Below are 17,816 nucleotides of genomic sequence, written 5' to 3'. Positions count from 1 at the left end.
CAAAGGCCCCAGGTCAATGTCAGTGTGAGAACGTTGCATGTTCTACATGACACGTTCACCTCAACTCCTGCCGAAATGTAACAACGAGACCTAATAAAGAAATTTAGAAGGAGCTGTGTATGGTTGTTAAAGAATAGGCTCTGCTAAATCCATTGCTGTCTATAGTAATAAAAGCAACAAATGGCCAGAAATGATGAAGGAAAGAAACAAAAAACCAAGCTAAAGCATAAGTCCAAAGGTCAGCCAAATGTCAATTTATTAACTTTCGTCATTGCTTAAGACAAACTGACACCAAAACGTTTGAGTTGTGCAATTTAAGTTGTTTTACAAAAGAGGTTTTCCTTCCACATGATCAGCTCTGACACTGATGGATCGCATCTGTGTTATTTTGACTTGAACAGTCAGGTGTTTACTATGATAAGAGAGGCATGCAACACTTGTATTTCTGATACTCCCCCAGTTTCCAAGCAACACAGCTACAACAAAAACAGAATTGCAGCAATGAATCCAACTGGAAGACATGAAAACCAAGCCAGGTTTGCTTCATACATCTCCCTGTCAGTATTTTATTGACAAGCAGCGTTCGGTGAGAGTGTTACTAATGGCAGTGGAATCACACAGATGAAGAGAGGTTACAGAGATCCATTTGTCTTCTGAGTAAAAATAAGTTATCTCTGTGCTGCTCTGTGACATGAGGTCATGATACTTGTGTTACGTTTATCAGGCACGGGAGATTTTAATATTTTGCCAAAATAGAGACTGGAAAATGTTACTTGTCCAGTGTGCATATAATGTTGGACTGTAAGGGGAAAAAAGCATTATGAAGAAATAGAATTAGTCACAAGCTTTTACTTGTTACGGTGTGTTAGATTACAAAGATGTTTACTTTATTTCAGTTCTGTTATGCAGGTGTTTCACTGTATGTGTAGTGTCATATCTCTTAACAATGTGTAATGTTTGCAGTGTATAAGACTTTTTTCTTACTTTATTAGAGGGTAAATGACTCATAAAACACCACATAATTGAAAGAAGTGATGGTTGTAGTGTATGTAATGTACATTGCATTGTAAGTCTAACCTACACAAATGTAAGACTAAAACCATACAACTTTTAAACAGGAGAAAGACATACTTCAAGCTTATCAAAGTCAAAGGTCAAAGACTGAAGTGTGTGGAGCTTCGTTCCTTTAGGGCAGTACACTATTTGATTATCTAAACTTGCTCCAAAACCAGCAGTAGGTCATCCACTGTATTCTAAACTGATGAAGGAGCTTTGATGCCTCTTCACCATGTGACTTGTTTCTAGTAAGAAAGAGTAACTGGAGCCATAAACTTGGCCTCTTCCCCCAGATACAACAACATGTTTCTAGCCCAAGGAATTTGTAACTACTACCTCCTCCTGCCATTCAGGGTCATACCATTTCACATGTTCAGATGATGAACCTCCACTTGCATTGACTTGTCTGAAAGAAGAGAGTTAGGAAACAAGGCCTCTAGAGAGTCTAATGTCTTTCACATACCCAGCAAAGATGGTATCGTGAAGGACTGTGGTCTTAAGGTTAAGCTATGACAAAAATAAGAATGGAGACAACACACATCGTTGAAGTACTCCTGATGTCATTTGAGTCCAGTTAAGGTATGCTGTTGCTTAAAACTAATTGAGTTCTCCAATGAAGGTACTTCAAAGTCTAAGATTATATCTCAAAAACGTGTTCTGGGGTAGGCTCTTTCGAATGCCTTGCTGGTATCAGTGCATTTATGAAGGACTGGCAGGCTCTAATCGAAACAGTTGTGCTTCAGCATGTCTGTTGGTTGATTTTTAACAGCTAAAAAGATGAGATTTTATTTCCATTTAGGGCACACTTTCCCAGGCATTTGTCTGTAATTCAGGTAGTATGAACTGGTCTGAACTGATTTTTGTTGTTTTTGCCTTTAGGTATACACACCAAATTAGCACTTTTCCTAATCATTAAAAGTTTGTCGTCTGACGGTGAAGAAACAAATTACATTGAGTAGCCTGCTCATCAGCAAACATTATAAAAAACAACCAAGACTTTCTCTAACAATTATATGACTTTGTGCTAAACAGTCTTTCAAGAGACAAAACTACCTGTACCATTGCTGAATTTCTTTGTCTTTACTTAAACTCCCCTCTAACGTTTTTTTGGAATCATGAAGCAAATTTTACACTCATCAAATACTTCCACTTTTGACCCCCCTTTCCCTTTTTTCACACCACTGGTCAGTCTGGTGTTGCCTGGAATACTAAAATGCATTGCAAAGCAATTTGCTCATTTTGTTCTGCCGCACTCAGTAAGTCATCACGGTAAGGTTGTGTAAAGAACATTGTGTAAGAACATGTTTGGAGGAATACTCTAGAAAATGGAACAGTATCATCCTAATTAAAGTCCCAATCAGGATAAGTGCATTTAGACTTCCACATTTCTGCTCAGTGTTTCAGTAACTGGCATACGTGTATACCTTCATCAGATCAGTATAAACAGTGTAGTACTGGGAAATTGAGTTATTACGTTAGCTGATTAGTAGTAATTAGTTGATTGATGTGTATGTAAACATAATCATTCAATGATACATTTAAAGCCATGCTATGTAGTCAGTGGTAAATGCACTTCATTCACAGTGGCTAAATGTGATGATCAAACAAGCTTTGCCCATTTTATGCCACAAGTTCAAACTCCCCTCTAACACTTCTGGGAAGTTATGGATGAATGTCTTTGCTTTTTATGTGTTTCACAATTGGGCAGTTTTATCCATGAATGACAAGAAGTTGGTAATGATGCAGATTTTAGCCCCAGCCCTCAATGAAAAACACATTTCTTCCAGCCTGCTTATATGCAGATAGACAAACACCAAATAAAAACCACAACCAAAGTAAACCGAGAAAGGAGACTCTCCTTCGTGGGAACGGGAGAAACCATGGCCTGTGTGGTCGTAATTATGAAGCAGAGACTGACATTTCAACAGCCGCCTTTTGCTGCGGTTCTTTAATAATGTTGCTTTATATATTTTATGAATTTATTTGATTCTGTAGGGAATGGAGCCAGTGGAGACTGTGCAGTTTAATTTGATGTGCTAGACCCAGTTACTGTGATCATGCATGTATACAGCATGTGTGTAAGTGAGTGCATGTGTATTTCTAACATGATTCATTTGTGGTGAATAAAACCAGCTGTTTCTATTGAACGGTGGCCAAGAACCCCATGCACCAGTGGGAATAGACGGTGTAAGAGACCACTGAGTACAGAGTTACCTAACATCGCCTGACTGTCCACTGGCCACTGCACCGTGCTCTCGACTGAGGTGACTATTGGTCAGATCTCACTCTCACAACAATTGGATAACCTTTTATTTTTTCTTTAATCATCAGAAACCACCCACAAAACCTCAAATAGTGAAACTGGCAAAGTCACCCTTAATAAAACTCAATGCAACTGAATTTATATCACATCCAGGGATAACACAATGCCCTAAAGTGTTTTATTCAGATCCTGCACTTACAATTTTGTAGTGATAATATGCCACCAAGATGTATTGTAGGATTACTATAGTTGTTTTTTCTTATCAGGTTCTGTAAGCAGAAAATGTTGAGCAATACTGTACAGTTTGACTCTGGTTTCATTCAATTACTCAGGCTCTGTTTTACAGATAAAGAGATTTGCATTTAGCAGCAATATGAAAGACTTGTGAAAGAAATGAAGAATATTATTTCAGTGCAAATAAAAATAAATTAAAATGTACAGTTAACAGGGCTCGCATGAGTTCATTAAGGTCATCATAGTAATGTGAAAACACAAACTCTGTGTGCTGGGTTAATCAGATAGCACTATGTGCAGTCAAACTTTAAAAGACCATGACCAACTTCAAGTAAGTTTGAAGAAAACATGAATAATGAGCAGGAAATTATTATGCACAGAAAACTGACCTCTTCATGGAGGTTATTTTTTAATCCCTTTTTCCTTTCTTCTTTTTTAAATCCTCCTCCCTCCACCTCATTCCCTATTTCCAAATCCAAAGTTGACAGATGAGTATGTTTTTATAAGTTGTATCTTGTTTATTTCAAAACTTTTGCAAGGACTTGCATTATGAAACAATCAAACTAGCCAAAAGGATCTTATCCTGGATCTTGTGCTGGATCCAATAGCATTTTGGCAACAAATGGCCCCAACACCGAGTTTGTCTCATCTGAGGCCAGATATTTATTTTATTTTTTGTTATATTTACTATAACAAACAGCCCGCTCTTTTCTAATTTTTTGCAAAGATCAAAGACAAATTGTTCCAATCTTCCTCATATATGCAGTGCAGTTGGGACATCAGAAATAAATCGCACGGTGGCCCTGAGGCTGCTTGGAACCTGTTGATATCCACAAAGAAAATCAATTTCCACATCATAATTATGCAGATGACACTCACATTTATATGTCTGTATCATTGGATCAGTATTGTCTCAGATTGCCTTACTAAATGCACTGACCAAATCAATTATGGGATGCACATACAATAAAAATGGATAAAACCTAACCTTAACTCTCTGTCACTGAATTGTAATGGATTCAGATCTAAATGTAAACAACTGTCAAATAAGATTTAGAAGAGTTAATCATTGTTTTCATTTCTAGAATACTTAATAATATATAGTAATAAGTTTTTCTCTATTCTTTCTAAAACTGCTCTCAGACAGCTGCAGCTTATTCAGCTTCCTAACAAAGACCACATCGAACCAGGTGTCCAATCTCTGACCTGAATTCTAGTCTGTCAAAGAACTAATTTTGAATTACTGCTCCTTTCTAAATCACTAAGTGGTTTGGTACCAAAATGCATCTTGGATTCTCTGCTAGAGCATGGACACACTAAAGCTATGACTGGTCTGGTTGTTCCCAAAATTAAATCCAAACATGGTGAAACCTATTTTAGCTGCTCTGCTGCACATATTTGGAACTTATCTGGGACTTGCCTCAACAATTATATATTTTTTTTACATTAAAACCAAAAATGCATCTGTTTGCTTTTTTATTATCCAACTGTATGTATGTTCTTCATTGATTTTCATTACGTTTGCAGTTTTGTCTTTTGTCACTTTGTTTGTTGTTGCTAGTGTATTAGGTAAAATGCTTTGTGTACACGATCGATTGATTTATTGATTGATTGGTTGACCGAAAGGGCCAACAGCACCCAATGCCATCCTGATGTTGTGAAACACAATTACTCAATTTTGTTTTAAATATCCGCAGTATTAGCTTAATTGTGGGATTATTTAACTATTATTATTATTATTATTAGTAGTAGTAGTAGTAGTAGTAGTAGTAGTATGATATGTGTCATCACCACCAATGGGCTGTGCGGTTGTATACTCTGTTACTTGAAGTCTCTTCTTTAAAGGCAGGAATGTAAATCCAGAGGGATTAGTGAGAGCACACTGGGCTGTAAACCCTTCAGTAGCTCTCCAAGGGGTCTCTGCCTCAGTGCGTAAAGTTGAGACGGGGCTCCGGACGCACCGCGCAGCACTTATTATCCCACAGGCTCCATGTGCGTCACCTCTGCGGGATACTTGACAAGGATTTCTGATATTTTGATACTACTACCTGCGCGGATAACTGACAGATGATAACATTGGCGTTTTGCTGATGTGAAGGCGTTTTCACTTGAACAGATCATCTGTCCCGGAGCGCAGAGGGGACATGGGTCAACTTTATGGTGCGACTCTCTTACCATTTGGCGCTATCTGTGTTGTTTTCCTGTGGGAATCTGGTGCCAGCTCTATCAGGACGACGCTTGCAGTGGACACCTCGAGGTGAGTCTCATGGATCTGGTTAGAGGATCCTAAACATATCTTGATTTTCTGTGAATGAACGGCAGCGTGCTGATGTGAACCTCATCGATTAGTTTAATCAGGGATGTTTTCATTATGATGCAACACTCCACGAAAAACAAACAAAAAACTAAACTTTATTGATGAGCTACAGCGGTTTTTAATATGAATGCGAGACTAAAGCTCTGTAAACGACTTGGCAACATCCACTCCACTATCCAATCACTTTAGTTTGTTTCGGAGTTTAATTTGAACTCAAAACAAATACTCTACTGTCAGATTACCACACAGTGAAAAAACCATAATACAGTTTAGTCTGTGTGTTATTGGTTTTTTCTCTGTGCGAGCAGGCTGTCAAAGAGGAGACCCCTGGATGAACCGCTGTAGAGCGTCTAATCTTATGTGATTTTCAAGGAAATGCAAAAGGCAAAGGGGAAACTCCAAATGGTCGGAATCGGTCGCGGTCTGGAGAACCAAATGTTACTTGTGCTCAGACATAACATGACAGATGCTATTAAGGTGCCCGGAGACAGTGGGTCAGGAGGTGATGAGAGGATGTGAGTGGAGCACATGTACCCAATATTCTGTGGGGAGGAGGGAACCACTAAGCAGCAGGTTAAACCCCAGATAAGCCAACAGTGTTTTTTTTTCTATGTATATGCTCTCCACCTTGTCTAAAAGTATAAGGAAACATATCCTCAGATTTATGCTTTAAAGGTTCTGCAAACTCATCAGAATCTGTTAAAATGGGATACAAACATCTACTACAGTGATTTAAACTTTCTATAAACACATACAGTAGCTGTGTTAATGCCTTTACATGGTTTAGTTGAAACCAAGTATACTGTGTATGACTACACTGTGATATTGCCCCTGGCTGTAAAATTAAGCTAATAAAGAGATACACCAATAAATCAGCCTGGCCAATATATCGGTCAGTTTTAGTTTATCGCAGATATATCGGCACATTTGTCGGCCAATAAATAACACAGTGCAGAAGTGCCAAAAATGTGTTTGGTGTCATTTATTAACTTGTGTCTTTGTTCCACAGTGGGCACTGACATGTTTTGACTGTAAAATGTCTCGCTCAGTTTATTTTTCTTAATTGTATTCATATTGATTAATCTGGAGATTATTTTGCTTGTTGACGTGATTGCCCATAAAATGTCAGAAATGCCTGTTGTAATTTTGCAGAGGCCAAGATGAAGTCATCAAAACAGACTGTATAAAACCTACATTCATTTTATGAAGTTAGTGAATTTAGAAAAACAAATTGTTTGGCATCTTTGAAAAAAGAAAAAAGAAGATGCTAGAAACTATCTGTCATTTATCAAAAGAGTTTTTCCATGGACTGCCTGATTCATTGACTGACTGTTGCAGCTCTAATGTGTTTCTGTTAAAAAAAGACCATTGGTTGATATATTGTTGTCTGATTTTTTTTACCTCTCAAATAGTAATGTTGTATTGGCCTCAAAACTCCAGTATCGGTCGGACTCTAGTGTAATGCCATGTACGTAGCCATTCGTGTCAAAGCACTGTTGAGGTTTAACCCCTTGATGCACCGCAGCTACCAGATGTTTAAAACTATGAATCTGGGGAAGGCCTGGTGGCCGATGGGTTAAGGTGTCGACCATGAACCGCAACATCCCCTGTTTACGTCCAGCCTCGGATCTTTCTTGCATGTCCGTCTCAATCTCTCTCTCCCCTTGTTATATGAGTGTGTATATATAAGTTCTGGGAAACAGTGTAAAAAGTGGCAGTCAATCACATTTGTTTCTATGTGTCTTTATTTTCTCAGAACGGAGTGTCCAGATAATAAGATCTTGACCGTGGAGTATCCCTGTGTCAGAGCTGGGGGGAAGAACAGCACTTGTTTCAGGTAAGAGTCTCAAGTGTCCTTTATTGGCTCGCAGCTGATGAATCCACTGGTTCACCTCAGATCTATTAAACATGAGCCACTGAGTGAAACAATAGAGACTTACAGTGCATTATACATTTATATTTTGGTTTTCATCTGTCTGTCTTTCCCAGAACAGGGTTTTGCTCAAGGACACTTTGGCAGGCCAAGCGGCTACTGATGCCTGTAGGCAGGGTTAAAACTTTCTGGGGCTATGGAACGGTTACTGTAACCACTAAACCACCCCGTCGTGTCATTTCCAGAACTCCACACAGTACATCCCCTTTTTGGAAACTATATATCCACTTGGGAGAGAAAAATAATAATATCCTGAAGATCATCACTCAGGGACTGAATGATGATCTTCACTGAAGATGCAGTTTCTAAAAGTGTCATAAACTGTCAATCCCTTTAAAGTCCCCCTCCACTCAAACATCAGTTTTTCTTCTTGTTCTTACAGTGTGATGTTTGATCTTCACTGTGCATAATAATGTATGTGCAGAGTCTGAACTTTAGAAATGAACGTAATTTGTATATTCAGAGATTATGAAATTCTTAATGAGGTAGAAAGAGTAGATTCACTTTTTAAGGATTTCCATGTGGTAATTACTTTTTTGCAACAACCACAACAACATCAACAAAATCATATCAAACACATATTATTGTTCAAAGCATTTTTTACCATTTAAACCATTTGTATATGTCTTGATAATAATCTGGAGGGGATCTGTCAAGATGAACCATTTTTACTTAACATTCAGCTGCAATTTTCTTCTGCACAGAAGTGAATTCCACCAGTCTGGCTCTGTGACAGTACAACAGAATCTGAACTTGAACTTTCTCTCTCAAAGCTTGAGTCCAGAGCTAAAACATTTAGGGAAGGCATCCCCCCTGAGGGAGTCAGGCCTGCATCATAACCTAAAATGTAGAAGTAGTCTGACAGGAGAGGATAGGATTAGTTATTTTTATTAAAGGAAGCCAGGGACTACAGACTCCTTAGAATGATTACCAACACCAAATTTGGTTTAACTATTGAATCCTCAGTGAATAGAGTAGTGTTTTTTGTCATTTATATATATATATATATAATATTTCTTGATGAACTTGGTTTCTTTCTTGCTCCTCTTTCTCTATTACATACCATATCCAGGGGTCCAATCCATGAAAATATCCTTTCATATCATATCGTATGAGCATCCTGAAACATATTGATTGGAGGGAAATTAATGAATTCAATGCAGACGTTATGGCAGGTTGTAAGACTCTTTGCTCATGATACATCATACACAACAGGAGAAAATCAATGCAAATCACTCATTTTGACGTTTAGATAACTTTCTTCTGAAGCCAAACTCTGGCTTGGATTTGGTTGTTGGCGTAAGAAGATCTTTTAATAAATGAGGCACCAGGTCTGGTGTGAGGCCAGACCATCTGATCTGTTTACTGTCAAGGTTAGACTGTAACAGGCTCTGTGTCGTGTTTAATTTCTGGCTCTACAAGAGATGTGTGGTGCTGGAGGAGGTGGATTAGACGAGGTTGTATTTTCCTTCCCCTATTTCTCAAGGCAGTTCAGCACAGACCTGGATCAAATTGATTTAGCAAATAACTTCGGGGGCGACTAGATTTATCCATTGTGTCTGTACATAAATATTACTTTCAGTTCAGTTTCAATGAGAGCAGTATGTTGTCCAGACAGGGCTGAGGAAGCAGCCACTACATATTTCCATCTTTTTAGACAGACTGAAAATTTAAGTTGTAGTTTGACTCGATAGATGTCTCGATTGTTCTTTACTTCTGAGGCCATTTTCCACAAAAGCAGTTTACTGAAACTGTCTGTAAGCCCTACTCCACTGAATGTTGCTTTGCCTGTCCAGCTGTACACTGCAAGGCATATAAGCATTTTAAAATCTAAATAAATCTTTTGAAACAGTGGGTACTGAAATAGACAATAGCAGGCTTCTCATTTCTTGTTGGCGACCATCAACTATGAACTCATCTATAGTTTGTGTCCATACAGTCAAAGCACTGTCACAGTGCTGGTCCTGAACTGGGACTGTAGTTAGTTAATAATGTACTACTTGGCCTTGAAAGTACTGTTTGGTTACAACCGTAGGTACAGTAATAGAATAGTTAGCTGGACGTGCTAACAATTGCGTTTTATTTAAGGATGCTGTTTAATCAATTTCTTATACTTTAGCTCTGGTGGTTTTGGAGAGGCATATTGTTTTTATTATACATGGAGAAATCCCAAGTTTGACAGGTCTGCCGTTACGGTATGCCAAAATATGATTGGACAATTGAGGTTTTTAAACTGTATTTGACCCAGACCTGGTCAGTCTAACCTCTACCCACAGCATCCATACAGGCTGGACATTTTCCAATAGTTTCTGCTTTTCTTCTCTTATTTCTTCACCTGGCACTATTCTCTCATGTTCAAATAATCTGGGAAAAAGTAAAATTTCTCGAGTTTTGATTGAAGATGACACGTGAACCATTTGGAAAAATTCACACCTTCTCAAAGAAAGTGGGCTTAGTTTCTATCAAAACAGTGAAGCAAATTATGGTACTTATGGTACTTAAATTATGGTGGCACTTAACATGAGGCAGGAGTTTTATGAAAAGGATCCTTTGATGTTTAAAAACAGTCTAACAATAATATTTAAGAAATATTGAACAATTTCTTATGATGATTTATTTGTCTAAATAGAAACTTTTATTAAATTTGTTTGGACAACAGTGCATTATGGCTCTGACTCTTTCCGCTTCTTGTGCTTGGTTGCTTTTAGTGTTGACAATCTTCTCAGCCTCGTCTTCCTCTGCTGCACTCAGTGTGCCTTGCTGTAGATAAGACTATATGCTAAACGCCTAAAATGTAAATATCTCTGTCTCAGAGGGTTTTGCAGTGTTGTGCAGAAGTAAACCCTTGCTGCTCTAACCGTCTAAACAAAGACCTTGCTGGCCACAGGTCTCCTGCTCCTCCACTGTGGTTTTCACAGCGATGAGGGTGAATCAGATCGATTTCTACATCTCTATTGTTCTGTTCTTATTCTGTCTTCACTGGAGGTCAGATTTCATCTGTGCCAAGCCAAATATACATGGTTTGTACCCAGATCTGAGTGGTGTGTGTGAGCCTACGTGTTTATGTATGAGTCTGTATGAATTGTTTCTGTATTGTCTGTGCTGGCTGTTACAGCAGGTTTATGATGATGAGATTTAGTTTTCTGCTGCTTTCTGAACCCACTTTCTCTAAACACTCTCAGCTGTGGAGTCCAACTCTAACAGGACTGATGGGCTCCACTGAACTATAAACCATCTATTTACTTGATTGGCATGTTGTTCTGGGTTAAACACCCTGTAGGGCTCATTACTGCAGTAGATAACACCCATATAATATCACGCTTCAGTTTGTGAGCTCAGGCTTTTACTCAGATTAAGAAAGGGATTATGATAGATGTCATGGAGACATGATTGGTTTTTATTGTTTCCATACTTTATGCTACTTTTGTTGCTGCCATGATCTATCCCTCCCAGTGGGATCATTATAGTTTTGTATGCCATAGTATCCTGTAAGTTCATAAGCACTGATCTTCTTCTCTTATTGTATCATCAGTTTATTAATAATTTCTGCTAGTGTTTTGTCTTAAAATCCAGTTCAGAATATACATGTGTTTTATATTGTTGGACAAACAGAAATGAGAAATGGCTGGAGCTGAAGAGTATCATTTACATCAGAACAAGCATGTTGGTTTCCAGCACTTGAACAAGTCACGGAACAGCAGCACTCACTGAGATTAGCAGTATCCCAAGTGTTCAGTATTTCACCACCGCCAAGCTAAATTAGTTAGCCAATGTTCTGTAGTTGACAGAAAAACCCATTGTGATACTAATTTTTGAATTTTTTAAACAAATTAAAAGCTGAGTTAATAAGCATTAAAACAAACCCTTACTCAATTTAGTACATTCAGAGACACTACTGCTCACTTGGTCTGGTGGTGGCTAATGTTAGCTAACAAACGGGTTTCTTCCATATCTATGTGTAGGAATACATGTGATGTACTGTGTAAAGCATTTAAGAAGATGTCAAATAAATAAAACAATTGATTTTTATGATTCTTGATCGTGATGGCAGGACAGTGTGGGCGTTTCCGTTACAGAAGATGCCGATAAAATCACCGACAACTGTACAAACAACAAAGCCTGGAGTTGTAGTTTCAAAAGTTTCTTTCACAGCTGGAATAAATTAAAAGTCAAAAATCCTGCACCATCCAATACTTCTGTCAACTACAATTGAACCAGTGATAGTCAATCACATCAGAGAAGACACCCAGGCAGAGCAGTGTTCCTTATTTGAACCAGTTTGTCCCCACCAAACAGGTTTGAAACCCTCCAAATCTGATAATAAAATAAATGTAGGTAAAGAAAAAACATTACAGAGAATGTATGAAAACATACATAATAACACCTATTAAGCTACAAATGCAGACTTTTCCTCTGCCTTTAAGATAAATATTGTTATATAAGAGAAATACATTTGCACACTTTGTAAACCTTCTCTACTTGTGCTATTGTTACGCTACGTTATTCATTATTCCATAATTGTTACACACATTATAGCAAAGTGGCCGCAGTTCTGCAAAAGTTACATAGTCTAGATTTAGTCAGTTATTGAATTAGGATCATGTGTCCATATTATTCCCACTTGTCCTATTTAACTTTCTTTTTCTTGCTGTCTTCCACCACACATCCCCACAGTACAATAGCGTGTAGAGGGAGGAAAACAGTCCAACTCAGGCTGTATTGGAGAAACAGAAAAAATCAGGGTTAGAAAAAAAGGAATGCTTACAATGAGTGTTTCTTGACTTTGCCTCCAGGAATATCTCAAGGCTGAGTCACACAGGATTTGGTCATTTGGGCTGAATTTATGCCTCTGAAGCTTCTTTGCAGGGGTCTCTGATATCATTACACTGTTGGCCCCTTCCACACATTTTTGCTTTCAGATTCACTATAGATGAGGTACTCACTCACTTCACTCCACACATATACACAAATACAGCAGTGCTTAAACTGACTACGTCTTCAGCATCACTAGACTATTACCACTCTTCACTGTGGTTTAACGTGGTTTATCTGTTTCTGATCTTTTGAGCCTATTGTATCTACTGGACAAAAGCACTCCACTGATCAAGGACATAATGCAAGCTTTAATAATGTGAGGTTTAGTCAACTTAGATTTCAACCACAACCATTTCCTGTCTTAACTCATTGTACTACTCATGCAGGGTTTGCCTCTATGAACATGTGATTGCGTGCTAACTGTTGGTCAGAAGGCACATCTGGCATGCGTCCTATAGGTGGATTATGTCCACATCAGATATACTGTGCATTCTGTTTCCTCTTTCTGTTGCCAAAATACAGTTTGAACGAGATATTCTTGTGATTTCCACCCTTTAAAACGACACACATGTATCTTGAAAATCCATTATATTAATGTATTGTTCTGTCCAAGTTGTTTTTCTTCCCTGTTTCCTGGTGAATTTGGATGACAGTTAGTTTCTGTGGCTGTGTGTTTTTAAATCTCTTAAAATTTCTCCAATTAACACAAAATTAACTAATCACTCCTTTATTCCTGAGGTCTTTTCTTATTCTACCCTATCCTTTTAATAAATAAATGGCCAATTTGAAAGAATGTTTGCAACTTTTCCACATAAAGTCATCCAGTTCATATCTATTATTACAAGCCAAGGCAGAACAAACCACAATTCAAGCAGAATAATCCAACTTTCTCTGCAACAAAAGTGGTTTTCTCATCTTTACTCCCAGATGGTGTGTCACCCCTAACAAAGTGTACCAAACAAAAGTTCCTGTAATTAAAAATGGCAAATTCTGAAATGTTTTTTTTACCACAAATTTTTTTGTGTGCAAACCATAGCAGAGAAAATGCTGCAACTTGCATCTAACTTTTAGCCACATCAGGATGACAGTGTCTATCTGTCTGTCATCCATCAGACTTTCCAAAACTTACTGGTTGGATTGCCTTGAAATTTTGTACAGACATTCATGACCCCCACAAGACATGCTCCACCATGTGATCGATATTTGTGGTTTTGAGTGAAATTTGGACATTGGACATTGGACAACAATTGGACATCTAATGATATTCCCATTTGCGCATCTGTATTTAGTGATAATAAGTTGGGATGTAATGATACACTCAATTTAAGATTTGATACAATTCACAATACTGGGTTCACAATATGACAATTTTTCTTAATGAAATGAGATTGAAGACAAATATGGCTAAAAGAGATTCTTAGACAAAAATCTACAAAATATATTTCTCCTTTTTGTTTGTCAAATTATATATTAGGTCAATAAAATACTGACTGAGGTAGGGTATAAATTGTGCAAAACAATGCGTGTTTCATTTTCTTTGTAAAAGTGAAAGTGATATTTTTTGCCTCGATACCACAATTGATATCACAATTCCTACTCTCTTGTATCACGATTAAACTACAAGCATGTTAGCATGCTAAACATTGTTGACGTTAGCATTTAGCTAGCTAGTACCAGCCTCACAGAGCTGCTAGCATTGCTGTCCACTTTTAGTCTTGTTCATTCATTTATTGTTCTATAGCCAAAGAGAGACTGACTCAATACATTAACATTTTGCTGTCAGACCCAGAAATATGAAGCCATGAGTCTATAAAGACCACATGAGCTTCAAATTTGTACTTGGTTGCTCTTAGTCAGTGAACATTGTTGTTGGCTTGACTCATATGTGAGTTCATATCTTCGCTGGTTTTAGTTCTTGAACTGCACAGTTGGGATTTGCTTGTTTCGCTAACTGAACCACAGTGTGTGTCTTTGCTGGGTTGAGCTGGTGGGCCACAGCTTTAGACTTTGCTTTGTGTTTTATGTAATCTGTATGACTTCCTAAAAGGGGTTATTGAAGGTTAGCTATTTGTTTGCTGATCCATAAACATCAGTTGTTCCCTCTTCACTTAAAAGCTAAACGTCTTTGCTCGTTATACAAGCCTTGTAATCATATTCTGTCTCGGACATAAAGGCATGTCACAAAATGCCTGTAGGCTGGATACCAGTGGTTTTGAAGGTCATGCCACAGTGTATGTTTATAACATAATTTGAACATCCTGCCAAACAAAAGTTCAGCATGTTTGAAATGGATGAGGTGGAAGGACTTGTTAATATTTATGGAACCTCTGAAACTGGTCTATAACAGGGCGTACTGTAGATTCCCTCCCAAGCACCAAGTCCAAGCACAAACTCCCACAGTTGCCCTGTGTGTCACCCAGAAACATTTAAAGTTTTCATTAATGAGACCCGACTCATGGCCTGGACTCTATCTCCACTCTACAGCTTCTCTCTTTCTTGTTGGACTCTGTTTTGCTCTGGAGAGACAGAAGCCAGGCCTCCGTCTAGTAGCCTGAGTATTAAAGCTGGGGTTGAGGTCAGGTCAAGTGAAATAAACAACAAGTTTCGTACAACAAGTTTTGTTCTGAAGTGGCCGTAATTACGGAACTTTGACAATTAGAGTTGTGTGCTAACCAGAGAAGGTCAGCGAGGTTAGAGTTGAGAAACTGATCCTGTCTTTGCCCTTGTCAAAAATGATCATGTCTGACCACTTTAGGGAAAAATAAATAAGTATGACAAGAAACACTTGTGTCCCGTTAATTCCACCCCTTCAGACCAAGGTGTTCTGGGATGGGGGTGGGATGAGGACACAAGGGAGCATCTCTGGTGTCATTGTCCCTCTGAGACATGGGGATGTATAAAGTTTCAGCAGTTAAATCTCCAAAATAACACTGAGCTCCCTGAGATGGGAGACACAGAGTCTGCTTACAGGGTGAATGATATCCTGATGATTGAACATCTAACTGACTGACTTATTTCCCGACTGACTGATTGACTTTCTTGGATGATTGATTAACATACTGACAGCTGTTGGCTGAGCTTGTGTGGTGTATTTTGTATGTGATTCATGTGTGAGAGTGTTTCTGAACTTTGACATCTTCAGAGCAGGACTTAAGATAAAGTAGCGTTATCTCAGAGTCTTAAGCTCCCTCTCACCTCCTTTGTTTCCTTCTGGATTTAGGGCATTAGACATGGCTCTTTCCTCAACTCTGATCCTACATGGTCTTCGCACATACTTTTGAAGCTACTAACCTTCCCACCATAAACACATACTCAAACACACACATGTCCTTGTGAAACCCCAGTGTTAGTGGTAATGATGCATCACTAAGTAGCAAACTTGTCTTAGAGTGTGAAGAAAAGAAAAAACTCCTCCAAAACAGGACTTTCAGTCAGAAAAAGTGCATAAACAAAAGAGCCACCAGCAGTTCAGAAAAGAGGAACAACATAGCAGATTAGATATAAAATGAACTGAGGTAATAAGTTATCCAGCTGACCAAACACTGATGACAGTCATTGAGACTAACAAGACACATGCAGAGTAAACAAGGCCGATAAAGATATGAAAGCCACATAAGAAACACAGCGTCCCAGTAAATGAGGATAATGGAGAATGCTGCTGATTACTGCATGGTAACTCTAGTCTGCTATACGTTATTCTGACTATTCAACAACAATATAATGCCCATCACTCATAAATGGAAAAGCTGATGCATGTGTCAATCTCAGCTTTGGAACTCCCTGGCTGAGCACCTCATACTTTCTGTCTTAAAATCCAGTTCAGAATTACTGTCACATCTATCACAAGTCTAACTCTATTTTTATCCTGTTTTGTTGTTATTTTTGTATGCTCCTTATTTTACTGTTTTATTCTGTGTTATACATTTAAATTCTTCTTGTAATCTAATAATTTTAAATTTCTTCTGTTTAAAGTGCTATATGAATACAATTATTATTTTGTACAAGTAGAAAACATACCTAAATCACATGACAACTGGAAATCTGTCATGAAGTCATGAGAACTTTGGGAAGAAAGGGATCCTGCACCAGAACAGTTTGAGGTTATACACTCATTTCGAAGCAGGTCTTACTTTTTCTCCTCTTCTTTCAGATTTTAGCTAAACGTTTCTTCAAAGAGTTTTTCATTTGGAATGATCAGTGCTTATTGAGCCTATATTAAATTATTACTTTTAAAGCTTGCTTCCATGAAACACATGGCCCCGAACAAACAGTGTAGTGAGGGAAATAATACAAAAAGGTCATAAAAAAATCCGCAAAAGTTTGCACAGCAAGGAAAACCACAGGAAGGTGGCAGATGTTAAAAAAAAGAGGAAGAAAGTACAGTAAAGGAGAGGGGGGCTTTGGAAGCAGAGGTTTTTTTGATCCAAACTAAATAAAGCTGCACCCTGGCAGGCCGGGCGATCTCCTCAGTGGGGGATTTGCCTGGAAAACTACGTAAAGGTCTTAAAAAGAGCAAGAAGGGGAAATCACAGTGTTTTTCTCTCTCTCCTGTAATTGGCTTCCCACCTAGATGAGGACATGTGGTGGGATGCTGCTGTCAGTGAATCAGGCGTTCAGCAGGAGAACAGCAGCTCCTCTCAAATTCTTTCCTCTCGTCTTTTTTGCATCCATAACTGTCACTTTCTCTCTTTTACTCTTTTTTATCTCTCTTTCCCAGGGACGGCTGGGATATATGGGCTAGCCCCCCCCTATCTTTCAGCTTTTACAGTAAAGATGAAAAACTATTATTAAAAACTTTAGAACATATTATTTTAAATTTTGGTGGAACCTAGAGCAGCAACAGCACCAAAGTGACAGAAAAACCCAGGATATATGATATATCTTGGGTTTTTCCTGTGAATGGGCTTAACAAGCCCAAGCACAGTAGCGTAAGCTTCCATTCAATTTTGATTGACAGGTGATGCTACCGTTGCTTCAGTTGCTGCTGTGTAAAGTATTGTTAAGTGTAATGCATTTGTTAGCCCACCCACCCAAAATCACCACCAGCCATCACTGGACGTCACGATAGGTCCACACGTGGCTACAACAAGCAAGTAAGTACAGACACCGCCAATGAAAGCAGGCTACACTACCTGTAGCTAGAAAACCGCCCTCCAAAATATGTAATTATACCCTTAGAAGTAAAAATGCCATTGTCA

At 38.4% G+C, this 17,816-nt stretch overlaps 1 protein-coding gene across 1 annotated transcript in view; it reads left to right on the top strand.

Moving 5' to 3' along the window:
• Positions 1-5,441: 5,441 nt before the first annotated feature.
• LOC118321206 (collagen and calcium-binding EGF domain-containing protein 1-like) overlaps positions 5,442-17,816 on the top strand; it is a 43,899-nt gene continuing 31,524 nt past the window's right edge. The window contains exons 1-2 of the mRNA XM_035652433.1: positions 5,442-5,810; positions 7,627-7,707. Of these exons, the coding sequence (XP_035508326.1) occupies positions 5,698-5,810; positions 7,627-7,707 (194 nt within the window). The 5' untranslated portion in view covers positions 5,442-5,697. The remainder of the gene's footprint in view (positions 5,811-7,626; positions 7,708-17,816) is intronic.

This window comes from Morone saxatilis, unplaced genomic scaffold (genome assembly GCF_004916995.1).
Source record: "Morone saxatilis isolate NCDOM2014 unplaced genomic scaffold, NCSU_SB_2.0 Contig11, whole genome shotgun sequence".
Taxonomy (NCBI): Eukaryota; Metazoa; Chordata; class Actinopteri; family Moronidae; genus Morone; species Morone saxatilis.
The sequence above is the reverse complement of the archived record's forward strand: the minus strand, read 5'-3'. Positions and strand labels throughout refer to the sequence as shown.